This window comes from Calidris pugnax, unplaced genomic scaffold, assembly GCF_001431845.1.
Source record: "Calidris pugnax isolate Ruff unplaced genomic scaffold, ASM143184v1 scaffold144, whole genome shotgun sequence".
In the NCBI taxonomy this organism is placed as follows: domain Eukaryota; kingdom Metazoa; phylum Chordata; class Aves; order Charadriiformes; family Scolopacidae; genus Calidris; species Calidris pugnax.
The window spans coordinates 311,943-326,210 of record NW_015090911.1 but is presented as its reverse complement, the minus strand read 5'-3'; the positions used below and the strand labels follow the sequence as shown (position 1 = coordinate 326,210).

Below are 14,268 nucleotides of genomic sequence, written 5' to 3'. Positions count from 1 at the left end.
GTGATTCTGCCACTTTACTCTGCTCTGGTGAGACCTCACCTGGAGTATTGTGTGCAGGTCTGGAGCCCTCAGTATAAGAAGGACATGGGCCTGATGGAGAGGGTCCAGAGGAGGGCCACAAGGATGATCAGGGGGATGGGGCACCTCTGCTACGAGGACAGGCTGAGGGAGCTGGGGTTGTTCAGCCTGGAGAAGAGGAGGCTCCGGGGAGACCTAATAGCAGCCTTCCAGTACCTGAAGGGAGCCTACAGGAAGGCTGGGGAGAGCCTGTTTAGAAAGGCCTGCAGTGACAGGACAAGGGGAAATGGCTTCAAGCTGGAGGGGGACAGATTTAGATTGGAGATTAGGAGAGGGTTCTTCACTGTGAGGGTGGTGGAGCACTGGAATAGGTTGCCCAGGGAGGTGGTTGAGGCCCCTTCCCTGGAGATATTAAGGTGAGGCTCGACAAGGCCCTGGGCAACCTGGTCTAGTTGGGGGTGTCCCTGCTGACTGCGGGGAGGTCGGACTAGATGACCTTTGGAGGTCCCTTCTGGCCTAAGACAGCTCTATGACTATGACTCTATGACTATAACTGGCTAAGTCCAAGAGGACCCTGTGCTGCTGCCTCTTGGACGAGGCTGATGTGTCCTGACACTGGTGCAGAGTACAAGGGTAGGAATCTTTCGGGCCCTTCACCATGTCACTGCTTATTTCATTCCAGAAGCTGATGACTGCTTCAGGAGTAGCCTGCAGTAATGAAAGCTCAGAGAAAGTCCTCTTAAAAGGACTCTGATTGTAGGGAGAGCTAAACTTTGTTCCTCCTGTGCCTGCTGCTCTCACCACCACCCAGCAGCACCTCGCTGAAAACACAGAGGTGGCATGCTGGCTGTTTTTGAAAATAATGGCTGATCAGAATCAAGAATTTCCCATTTACTCACAGAGCACTTCAGCATTCATGGGCATGATTCATTCTACTCAGAAATTCCCCTATAAAAACAATTTGAAAAGAATCTGCTGACACAATAAAAAAAAAGTTCAAATTTACAACATTTGAGTGTTTTAAACTTTGGATCCAGTTTGCCTCTCTCTTTTCATTTTCAGAGGCAAGATAGACCGGATATGTTCAAAGAAAGGCAAAATAATGGTTAGCTTTACAGGTGACAGCACAGAGCAAAAACTAAGATTATTTAGCCTAGAGAGGAGGATTAGAAAGGATACAACCGAGTCCTTTCTTTCAACCCTTTCTCAAAACTCAATTTCATAAAGTCCCCAACAGCTAACGTGATGTCAGCCACTGGAATCCCCAGCAGCAGAGCATTACAGACCCATAAATGATTTTTTTTTCCAAGGGGAAAGATAATAATATAGCCAGCACTGGAATTTACTTACACCAAGCCCAAGTCTGACATTGCAGCGTATTAGGACATGCATAGACACACACCTTCCCAATGTTCAAAAGCGTATCAGGAATGGGCATTGGAGGAAGAGAAGAAAAAATAGGAGAAGAAGGAAAAGTACATTAGCTCTCCCTCAGCAGTCGCAGAAGTCAAGGGAAAGAGCAATATCGTGAACTGCTCAAGCAAGACTTGGTTGAAATTCAAGCCCCAGGAGTTAATCGTATTTTGCTACTGGTTTCCACGTAGACAGAATTTTACCACTTTACAACTGCCTTCATGCAGACAGTTATTGACCAATCTATTTCTGTCTACCGACCTGCAATAAACGTGCAGGAATTAGTCCCAGCTACCATCATTTTAATTCATAAATAGTAGCAAAATAAGGAACAGTGAAGTATAGTTCTGGTCAAGTGAGATCTTTAGTATTCCAAGTATTTACTGCAGGACAGTCTTCCTGAAAAACTTTCAGCATTCTGCTGGTTCTTTTTCTTCTCTGAAACAGCAAAGAATGTTCTACTGTATGTAAAAACCTTCTTCATCATTGCACAACTAGGGATGAAAATTATGGGGAGTTTTAAAAAAGTGACGAGGTGAGCGGAATTAAAGTTCAACTTCCCTATTACTCTGCAAAGGACTTTTAATTACATCCAATAAAAATATGATTAGGTTTAAAAATAAAAGAGAACTAAGTATAAAATAATAGTGTTCCACTAATTTTACTTTTCAAAATTAATGTTGCTGCACCTTCTATTTTTCTTCGAAGAAATGTCAGGCAGAAATATCAAACTGTCCTCAGGGAAAAATCACAGCATCTGAGATTTAAGAAGAATCCCATGCTCAAATGAGTTAGTGTACTACTATTCAGTAGGGAGCAGTGTATTATGAGGAACAATGTAATAAAAGGCTTTTTTTAATATCAGAATATACCTCTATATATCAATAGTGGCAACAGTGTCCGAATAGCTCCAACATCTGACAATTTGTAACCAGGCTTCCCAGCAATCTACTCTTTATGACAGCCTTAACTAGACATTTTCTAACACATGAGGTAGGATAAAATACAGTTGCAAGCATGAAGAACTTCAGAAATTACTAAAATACTATATAGCAAGAAATCCTATATTGGTACAAATTATTAGCAGGCAAAATGGTCCACTGGATGAGAGTAATCAGAGAAAATATTCCTAGCTGCACCAGAGACTTATTGCATGACCTTGAGCAAGTAACTTAATTTCTCTGCCCAAATTTCCCTATATAAAAAGAAAAAGGACAGTAATGTTTGCCAATTATTGCACAGACATATGAAATCTACGGCAAAAAGCATTTCATTAGTACTTGAGAACCTGCATTTTGTTATAGAAAAAACTTTGTCTCTATAAATTCTTAGTATGAACACTAACTTTTAGCCCAAAGGACCCAATATCATCTCACGAGATTTCCCCCTTTGCTGTGGGAATGCCTGCCAAAGTCCCATGTGCACCTTCTCAATTTTACAGGAACTATGTAAGAAGCAGATTTCCACAGATTCTAAAGTGTTTGGGACATGGTGGGGGGGAGGGAGGGAAGGGGCAGCGGAGGGGTGGAAATCTCCTCCCTCAAATTCAACTTATTTTTCACATCATTTCTCTTTGTGAATGCCACTAGCACTTGAAGGAAACTTAGGAAAAAACCTTTTGCTAAAGCTGAGAAACTTGCACAATTTCTGCCTCTCCTTTCAAAGAACAGGGACAACCTTCAGAAATGAATCAAAGCAAAAGAAAGTTTGGTTAGATAGGTTAAAATTACTCTGGGCTCTATTGCTCTACAGGTGCAAACACGGGCATGTTACTAATGAGCATGTTCCAGCCACATGATCACCAATCCACCATTAATGTGGTATTTCATATAAAACGCCCTATCCCCAACAAATAAGCACCACAAAATTTCATACCAACAAAGTTTGCCACTTCCAAAAAACAACATAGATTTATTTAAAGCGCATGATACAAATAGCAAACAAAACCCTAAACCTATGACTAGGTTTATAAAGATGAACTCCTGCAGGTCACAAAACTTTGAGTCATGTTTTCAATACGTTTAGGGGATTTTGGATCAGGAAGCAATGAGAAACGCTATCAGGCTGTGTCTTTGTTCATACCTCTTCCAGCAAGAAAAGCTACCTTATGCAAATATTCAGTTTCATAACGCAGCTCTACATTGCTTGATGTTAATTAGAGGAATGACTCTCCTTAAACATAATGGAATTTCAGGTGATGCTTATTCTTACCTGGCAAGTTCTTTAATTAAGTTTGCAATGCGTCTCTTGTCCTCAGGACACAAATCCTTTAAAGAAGCACTCTTCATTCCTCCCTCATTAGTGACCTGAAAATTGAAAGTAACATTTTAGAAAGTACTCTTTAAGAGAGAATAAATATTTCATAAGATATTAAAAGCATTTCAAGACCTAATAATTAGAAGTTGAAAGCAGACAAATTCTATGATTCTATGAAATTCCAAATAGAAAGAAAATACTTTTTTTTTTTTCAAATGTAAGTACAGTTCAATGAAACAAATTACCAAATTGTGGAGAATTCTTTTTAGAGACTTGTAATGCAAATGCAAACTGCTAGCTTCAATACTAAGCATGTTGGGTAAAGTTTGAAAACATACACTATTCATTGAATCATACTAGATAAAGGGCATTAGGTTCTTGACTTGGAAATCTAATGCAATGATATCCAAATCCAAGTTCAAACTTTATTATATGAGGATCCTAAAATAAAGAGTAAGAAAAAAAACCACACACTTCTACCTTAGCATTTGTGACCTAAGCATACAAAGCAGAAAAAAAAAAAAAGTATGCAATATATATTTAATGGATGTTAAGTCCTTATTTCAAAGAAATTTTTATAATACACAGAAAAGTACACACCCTTTCACACATCACTACAATTTGTTTTTAATAATTTATTGCTAGCTTCGTGCTTGCTATTCCTTCTCAAAGCACAGCTTTAACGAACTCCACTACTTCACTCCTAATACATTCCTGTATCCCGCCGAGAACTGTAGTATTTGCTACCAATGTCCACCAGAGGGCACACTGCTGTTCCTGTTTGCAACAGTCCCTTGCATTACTGAGGTTACTCGCATTTCGGGTGTTTCTAAGCAGGAAACACTTCTAAATTGTCTTTATTTATGAAAAATTTCTGTCATCGGTGACTCCATTCTCCAGTGCTTGCTGTAAGCACAAAATAAGGATCCCAAGATGGAAGCAGCAATAAGAGCTATGCTATTCTGTCCAAGATTTTGGCAAGTTAAAATATTTATAATGTCATTACTTACTTCCAGTTTAGACTTTTACAAACCTATAAGTATTAGAAAACTCCCCGAGCACACACAGTGCTTAACATGAGATACAAGAATGCTACCAAATGCCCTGCAGGTTGGCCAAGTTAAGACAATACAGCACAGAACAACCTCTGAGCACAGGAAGCAAGCTCAGAGCTTCTCTCCCCTCATTAGCAGTAATCACAGTAATCACACCAGAGAGGAAGTGCCCCCTTCCATTCTTGGCTAATTGCTTCTTGAACAGTGGTTTGAAACAATTAAAGGATTATGTTGCTTTTGAAAGAGGTGATGATTTTATACAGACTCATATTACACCTACCTGACCCCTATTTTAACTTCAATGCATTTTTGTTGAAAAAATAAATTAAAAAAAATAATCTTACAAGGCAAATTAGACTTTAGGGCTTTTCAAGAGGACATTTGATTTCAGTTTCCTTCCCCCAAACATATATTTCCAGTCGCACAAAGGAAGAGAGAATGTCTTTAACTTAACTGAATTTAACTTCAGCTAAAGACATGGTTCAAGGAATTCCATTTCCCATGCCAAAAACACCTGAAAATTATTTAATTTTGTTTTAGCAGCTAGATGATGGGACTTCAAGAAAAATAAAGTCACATGACATTTTTCACTCAAAAAGAGGCAGAAGATTGACCACATTAGTAAAGGAGACTTTAACAGAAGCTACCTCAAGCTATCACCCAAACCTATGTACATAGTGTAAGACAAATGGCTGTGGAATGGAGAGGAAAATCTGAAAAGTTAGTCTGTATGGATAGATGACACACAAAAATTTCTCAAAGGCAGGCTTGTACCATAAAACGTGTCAAAATGAAGCTGTGGAATTATCTACAGCAACAGCTCCACCATCAAAACAAGAAGATAAATGAGATAGAGGTCAAGACTGTACCATATCATTTTTCCAAATTTCTGCCCTTTCTACACATCTCAAAGTAGAACACGGTTTTGTAATTCAGTATTTTCTGGATGAAATGTACTACATAAATGGAAGATTCTCTCACTTTATAAACCACACCCTGGCAGATGACGATTTTCATGAGAGAAACAGACAACTTCTATCAAATGGGAAGTAGGAAGATGGGAAATTTTGGTCAAGACCAAAATAGCAAACCACTGATTTAATAAAAGTACCAGAAAAGTTCCAGCACTAACAAGACCTTTTTGAAGACTTCTCCAAAACTTGTCATCCTCCTTTGTGGTACTCAAGTCTATCTGAATGGAAAAAAGATAAATCAGTTCTGCCAAGATTCATATTAGAGCAAAACTCAATCCATTCTCTTCAAAAGAGGATTTTGGTAAATAGTAATGGTGAGCTACCTACCAGTACCACAGCGTGAAGTTATGTTAAAGTAAAGCAATCAGCTGTCCCTAGACACACACACAACACTTTGAAGAAAATTAGTTATGTTGATGATGAAAACTCCTTGCAAAAAAACTTCAGGAAACCTTCTTCTTCCATAACAAGTAAAATGTATTTGTTCTGTTTGTTTCAAGTAATTCAGAGCTTATCTTCAAAGTTAGAGTACAAAGTTTCTGTGAGGATTTGGCAAGGTAAGAGAAAAACAGAAGGTTAAAAAAAGACAGAAAAGAGAAAAAGCTCTGAACACATTTTATTGTCAATATTATAAAAGCACATTTGAGTCTCCAATCAAGATTTCACGTATTAGGCATTACATAAAAAGAACAAAGACCATTTCTACCCCAACAGATCTCGCAGGGAAAAGGAGTGAAAATTCTCTAAACATCAAGTAATGCAAACAACACACTACACAACAAAACAGATTTTAATGTGACATATGAAGGTATCTGTGAGGCAGCGGGCTTGTTGATACTTATGAAGAGATGCTTCTACATAAAATTCTGCAATAATATCTCTGAAATTCCTGCATGTCACTTAACAGCAGCATTTGCAAAGTGGAGATACGTGCCCAACTCCTAAAAGCAATTACTAATAAACAGAGAAATGGAAAGGGACAGGCCCAGGAGGGACCCTAGAAACAAACACCATTTTTTTAGAGTGTCATGCTGAAGGATTTGAAGGGCAATGACACTGTCAAAGCAATGAGAATTGAGTGATCCCTCTTCACATCAGAGTTTTGAATGTACGTGTAAGGCACACAGCCTTTACCTTGCACACAGAAGGTCACATCAGAGTTTTGAATGTACGTGTAAGGTACAGCCTTTACCTTGCACACAGAAGACTGAGAAGGGCATCTTAGCCCAGATGAAGAACAAGATTTAACTGCATGATAATACAGCAGTGATTCAGAAGCAGTCAAAAGTTCCAGATGCTGCCTGTAAGCGTGAGGATATTAAACCCTAGTCACTTATAGACTTGCCCAAGATGGCTACTAGGCAAGAGAGCTAACTGTACTCAAATGAGTTACATAGCCACTGTACTATATAAAGCATTTTAGGAAAAAGGCATCTCTCAACAGATTTCTGAATATCACAATACCTACCACAATACAGAATAAGCTTCCAAAGGAAACCCCACTGTCTGAAATTTCTAATGCAATAAACTGTAGGAAAAGCATCACCTATTGCCACAGGAGTAAACCAGACAATTCAAAGATAATGTCAACTGACAAAGCTACTCCTACTACTACTATTCAGATGCATCTTTAAGTTTTGCTAACAAAACCAGAAAGTGATTCTACCCTACTAACATGAGCAACCACAGCAAAAAGGTCTCTCAGAAGGCTTTTACAAGTCTTGTTTTTAAGTGGTATAACAAGAGCAATGAAACTGAACAAAGTGAAACCAAACTTCTTGTGTGTTTGGCTAGTAAGGTATGCCTTAGGGGCTACTCAAAGCTACACTGTCTCTCAGTACACATACACACATAGAAATATATATAATCTGTTTTACATAGCCCCAGTTACATACTACTTACATAAATTAGCACATTCAGCCCTTGCTCCCTTTAGGTGGGCAAGCGATCTCAGTGGAAAAGTAATTTTTGACAGTAAGCCACCATGTAAGCGGGCAAAAAGTGTAAAAAAACCTGCAAAAACAATAGTACTCTAAAATTGTTTAAAAGTTTTCAGTCGAAAGATTTTCTGCCATTTTTTTACTACGTTTACTCTTCAGAGCAAGAAAAATTTGCCTTTACTGACCTGCTGCCCTGTCAGATCTCCTGAGCTTCTAGCAGGATCCATTGAAACAGAAGCAACAGCTAGAAGCACCTTTGGCTCAGTTTTACTTTTTTGGTAGTTTGGCAAATACCTTGTTCTTAAATTTTCTTTTGTAGACACTCCTGCAAACAAAAGACAAGCAGAACACACAGATTATAAAAGTAAAAGGGATCCTTGCCTCCTACAACAGCACTTCCACAAAAGCATCCTTGCCTTAGCAGCTCTTTTTAAAAAGAATGAGCATTTCTGGTGTATGTTTGCAGTTCCCCCCCGCCTCTCATTCCATACAAAATTCTATTAAGATGAACACATCAGCAGAAAAAGAGGTGCACGGCACTGAAATGCATCCAGCCACAATGAACATCAATGTAAATTCTGAAAAGCACGTCATCTTCTGAGTGAGGTTCATTGCAAAAATCTGTGTTTAAGATGCAAAAGCATAAAACTGAGCTTCTGCTTTGATATTTAAAGACAACGGGGAACCTAGCAACAGTAATGCTGCTAAAAGTATCACTCATATGATAAAATGTATTATTTTTTCTGTTATAGAGCTAACCAACTCATGGCTTAAGCTTGGTTTGTTGTTTCCAGGACCGGGCATATGAGTAACATAACACTGTAGAGCACACTCCACAGATAATCTGTAGAAAGCTTCGTGCCATAATTAGAATTAGTTAACTACTACCAACAATAACAACACGAAAGCATCGAAAATCCTGGTGCTGCAACTATAAAGTGCCATCACTGATACGAACACTAAAACCTCGCAGGGCCAGATGAAAGCCAGTGGCTTCTTGCCAGTGCCTCAAGGTTTGAGTTTTGGCTGTTCAGAAATGCAAAAAGTTTTGAAACAAACAAAAAAATAAATCTTTATTTTATACTATCAGATAGATTACATTTATTTGGGTAATGAATTTTAGGAGTATACCAGCAATTCAAGTGAAAGAACTAACTTGTAAGCTTTATATGCAGGTACACAAGAGAAAACAATGTTTCTGAAACTCTATTCCATGGAAGTGGAAGAATATTTCCCACAGTGAATCCCTTTCCATCATTTAGGATCGTTGCTTTCTTTCCAGGGCACAGAGTATAATGATCTGACATGACCTGGCTTGAACTATGTGAACTACACAACACACGGAGATTTTTAACAGAGCTGTTTGGCCCGTAGTTTTGAATGGTAAGCATGCTACTCCAAATCTTGAGTAAGAATGGGCAAATTCATAACTGCTGGACATACTCTGGATATAAATACAATTTTACTAGAGTTAACCATCCCCAGATACGTTTTCAGGACCTGGTGTTACTGTAAAAGCTGTGTTTGAAAACAATTAGAAAATTTGAAGGGGGACTAAGAGCACCCAACTTTTCCCCAGGGATGTACACGAGCATGCACTCAGTAAATCAAGGTCAAGAAAACTAATAAAAAAAAAAATTTTTCTTTACACAATGAACCTTCATTTTAATTCTTCCCTTTAACATTTACAAAAGACCTGAACATCTCTAATGCTTCAACATTCTTTGGAGACCACAGTAAATAATCAACTTACCTTACAGATTGCATAAAACTATGTTGCACCTGCAACAGAACCGCAACAGAATCAATTCCCCTGAAACTGTTCATCTTACACCCTATGCTCATCTAAGCAGTAGAGCATGAATCCTCTGCTACAATCCTGGATGTCCCATTACAACTTGTGATGATTCGGTACCCTACACACTTAAGTGCACAAACCACCTACCTGAAAAAACATTGCAAAGTTTAGCATTCACAGGAAAAATCTCTGTTTACAGCTACTAGAAGGTCATACCTGAAACAGACACCATTGGCTGCTCTTCATCAGAAACTGCATGTGGCTTTATTAAGAGGTAATAAACAAAAAGAAAGCAAGCTTGGCCCTTTAAACAGAACTAATAAGTAAGCTGGCTCTTAGTTTTAAAAGACTGTTGATAAGAAAACAAACTGGCAACACTTTGGGAGCACCAAAAGCAAGTAAAACTTGACTAGAAAAACAAACACACAGATTGCTAAACCAAAAACAACTACTCCTTTGCCATGCATTAACTCCCACAGCCTGTAAAGATTATCTTAGAGGTCACCTTCACAAAAGATTCCAGGGACCAGCCCCAGATACAAGAGCAATTACTAAGATAATGAAGTAACAATATTTATTTAAATTAGAGCAGGTTATCACTATATAAGGAAACTCTTGATATGTACTGTGGGAAATAAACTAAGTTTTGCTTCAGCTTATTGATGTATCATTGTTAGTGTGATAGTACTAACAAAGAAGCCTTAGTAATAGCAGAGTCTAATAAATTGTATCCAGTTAATCCCCAGAAATGCCCTTGGTCTGTCAAGGGATCCTTGTTTGCAAAGCGTTATCTAGGTGAAGAGAAACAGACTAGAACATGGCCTTCAACACAAAAACCCAAAGGGTAGGGGAGTATCAATAAGGCCAAAGAAACCAGTCTGGTAAATCTGCCAAGTAGATGGTAGCAAAGACTGTGAAATAACGTGTAGCATAATCAACTAATCAAAGGCGTGTTTAGGATAATGATTTCGTAGAATAGGTGTGTGTGTGTGCCTTATATGGGGAAAAAGTGCAAAATAAACCTGTAATAGGTCAAGCAGTCGGGAAGAATGTAAGCTCCAACTTCTCAGCCAATGAGAAGGGAGACAAACTCAAGCGGCCAGGATAAAGGTATAAAATACCTGAAAGATAAAAGATCATCGTGCATCTATTTTTGGTGCACCCGATTCAGCGCTGTTTCGTATTAATAAATTATTATTTTTTTAACCTTTGCTTCGGTGACTTTGTCCTCTTTAAATTCTAAGATGTGAGTCGGTGTTTCTCACACGTACAGAAGACAAAGTCAGAAAGTGTATAGTCGTACTGTGATGAAATAAATTTTGTACAATATATTCTAAGAAACATAAATAGGATAAATGCAAAAGGCTTCAAGGGAAATTGGTCATTCTCATCTGATCATCACATGATGAGTAACAGATGAAAGCTTGACTGAAAATTCTTGACTGATTTTCTTAAAGAAGTTTCAAGAACTTTCAAATAACCCAGAGCTTCAACTATTACATTATTTTAAAAGTAGTTAACTGCAGAAAACGCTTAAAAATCATAAAGGACTGGCACCCTATTATTTGTGCTATGTTGGCAGTCACTGAATTCAAATTCTTGCCTCCTAGAAGTCCCTAAAAATAGGACTCAACACAATTCAGGGAAGGGTGTAAACTATAGTGTTTTCCTTAAAGTGACAGTTTCATTTACCTGAATGTAAAGATTTTTGTTCTCCTAAGTAACTAACATTACACTAAAGTAAAGAACAAAAGCACAGGGCACAAAATCCTGCTCCACTATCTTTCGGTTTGTACCCCTTTACTTTCCTCAACCTTCTAAGGCTGGTCACTTAATTACCTAATTTCTGTACTGTTTACAGATAAATGCATTTAAGGTTTTGCAGTTGTCTTCATACAATAAAGTCAAATTGTGAAAAAAAAATCAATTAACCTATACAAACTCTTGCCTTAACTAAAATTTGATTTTGATAGTACTATCTCAAAAACTTAATTTAATAAACTACCACATGGTAGAAAAAATTAGCAACAACCTAGAAGCTTCCCCCTCGGTACAGCAATTTCAAATTTAGTCAATACCCACAATCCATCACACAACTGGTACTTGGCACACTGTAAAAGGCTTGATCACAGGCTCATTCCTGATCTCATTGACCCACTTTATCACTTGTAAGCAATTATCACTCATCAGTCTCACACCAGTTTAGGAATATGTTCACTCAGTACTACTATCAAAGCCAACTCTCTCTACAAACACTGGAAGTACTTTTGTTCTCACACATAAGCTGCAGCCTGCTATCTCTTGCTGTCACAACACATTGTGGGGTCATGCCACAAACCAGGTGAGGAAGCTGAACAAACTCTGAAAGTAAAGCACTGTCTCCTCTTTCCTAAAGGTCAAAAGTCCAAGTCTGAATCATAGCCCAGCCCAAACAGCTGCCTCAGCGCAACTGTGATCTGCAGGACACTGAGGAGAGTGTCTTCAACTCACACTACTACAGGAGACAACAAACAGTAGTGCAGGTAATTGCTTTCTCAACGGACATATGGCTAATCTGTGTGTCAACACGTGGCTGTAGGAAATAAAACAAGTTTGCCTAAACAACATTCGGCTTTTTGAGCTTGCTTCCAGTATTGGCACTGTTGTGGATACATACCTAGTAGCAGGATGAAAAAATTAGTCAAAGCTGTTGTCGTTACTCCCCCCAGCTACCAGGACCACCCTCTTAAGAAGGTTTGGAGCCTTGTGTATTAGAAGAAACCAAAACCAGATCAGGTTACCTTAATCAGCTGGACTGAAAACTGCAGTGACTCAGGAGGTGATTCACAAACAAGTCCAACATCCTTATCACAGAGCAGAAGACTGGGGACAGTATCAGCATCGACCATTTAACTTTAATCCACCGCCATGTTCCTCTCAAGATGCCCAGTAAGGTAACCATACACATTATAAACCTTGTACAGGCACAGTCAGTGTTCAGGGCAACAGCAGAGACAGTCATCACAGGCACTGGAGAAACTGAACACCTTATGATGCTGTATAGCCCCCCTACAGCAAGCAACAGTGCATCTGTCTTGCTATGCTGTATCTATTCATCAATTATAGAAGGAATCTCAGTCTTCCAAAGCTATTAAACCAACATTACCAAATTTCCCACCCTCACCCCTCTTCTTTGAAAGCATCCGCTATTATTTGCTCTTGTGCCATGTGCATTTCTGGGTATTTAAACTTTTCCAAGATCACAGGCAACACTACCTACTTGCAAAGACATGTAAAATTAAAATGGTTGTCAGGAAAAGCCTAATTTCTTGGAATATCATGATGCATGAGGCCACCACCGGGCTCAAGAAACCATATTTGGTCATGGGACTATAACCTGTCACCCCAGTAGTTAAATGATCAAAATACAGTTGTCGTAACTGCATCAAAACTTCCCCAACTGAACAGAATAGTGATAGTGTGGCAACAAACCTGATATGTGACTACCAACCTTCACTTTATCACATCGCCGAGAAAATTATAGGCAAAGGTGGCTTTTTATTTGGTTGTCTTTTACACAAATGGGAAATTATAATAACATGGTCCCTAAACAGTCCATTGGATGGTTGGCCCATTTCATTTGTGCACTGTTTTCCAGTGGGTGTGCAATCAAACACAAATACAAGAGCACACTTTTCAACCACTTCTAGCTAATGCTAGAACCCCACTCCCAGTGTGAGCAACAGCAAGGCATCGAGTCACTCATACCTACAGCTAAATTGTCAGTTCCTACATTTCCACCAGACCAGACTGCCAGTTCCACCCTAATATCTTCAGCTAACTGAGCCTCTAACTCAGACACACAAGTCCAAGCATCAATGCCAAATCCTTTTGGTTCTCTGATCCATGCAAGCACATCTCTGTCTAGCCAGACTTTTACAGGCTGAATGCCCAATACCACAACCACCACCTGCTCCATCTTCGTCTCCAGCCCCATGTAGTCTCACACAACTGGAACTTGCATGTCTTCTGCAGACAAAGACACCACAGCCTCCCACTCAGCCCTCACAGACAAAGGCCTCCAGGTCCCTCACAGGTTCACCCTAAACGCTATGCTTGTGATCAAGCTTAGACACCAGTCATAAAAGACATCCTTTTATTGCTGCCTGTTCATCCTCTAGCCTCAGTTTCTCTCTGTTGATTCCGTTGCAAGTTTCCACCAGCTGAACCCAGCCCCCCCTCATTTCCTTACACATTTAGATACTCCCCCAGCACTTCATAGCTAGGTCACACAGAAGGTGGACACCCAACCCCGCCTCCACTTCTGGGCCACTTTAGCTTTTGAAATTTAACTTCCTCCCCCCGGCCCACAGGGACGTCCCCACCCCCCCCGCCACGAGCCCGATCTCCCCCACACCCGCGAGTGCAGCCCCCACAGCTCCCCTGTGCCACGGCCACCAAACCCCGCTCGCCCCCTCCCCTCCACGGGGACAACACCGGGGCGGAGGCCCCCGCCGCGGCTTCTCCCCCTCTCCTCGGGAGCCGTCCCCGCCCTACGGAAGGATACCGTCCCGACTCCAGTAAACGCCTCCGCCCGGCCCGGCGGCCACCTCCGCCATCTTGAAACAACCGCCACTCCCAGCCTGCCCCCCGCCGCCCCCCCAGCGCTGGCTGCCCATTGGGTGCCGGGCCCGTTGGCAGGAGGAAGAAAGAGGCATGCTGGGAGTTGTAGTTCTTGATCGCTAATGAGCCTTGCCCCCCACCCCCGCGGAATGGCCACTCCCCTCCGGCCGCCTCCTGCCGAGAAGACTACTACTCCCGGCGCTCCTCGCGGC

General features: G+C 40.2%; 1 protein-coding gene across 5 annotated transcripts in view; it reads right to left on the bottom strand.

Annotated features, from left to right (window-relative positions):
* KIAA1328 (KIAA1328 ortholog) overlaps positions 1-14,063 on the bottom strand; it is a 179,758-nt gene extending 165,695 nt beyond the window's left edge. For 2 of the 5 annotated variants that reach the window (XM_014949406.1, XM_014949410.1), the window contains exons 1-4: positions 14,001-14,061; positions 9,671-9,706; positions 7,842-7,981; positions 3,643-3,737 (exon numbers count right to left, since the gene is read on the bottom strand). In XM_014949406.1, the coding sequence (XP_014804892.1) occupies positions 3,643-3,737; positions 7,842-7,981; positions 9,671-9,706; positions 14,001-14,052 (323 nt within the window). In that variant the 5' untranslated portion in view covers positions 14,053-14,061. Of the gene's footprint in view, positions 1-3,642; positions 3,738-7,841; positions 7,982-9,409; positions 9,439-9,670; positions 9,707-14,000 lie in introns of all 5 variants that reach the window. The other 3 variants (XM_014949409.1, XM_014949408.1, XM_014949407.1) reach the window with 3 other exon arrangements.
* Between the last annotated feature and the right edge of the window lie 205 nt (positions 14,064-14,268).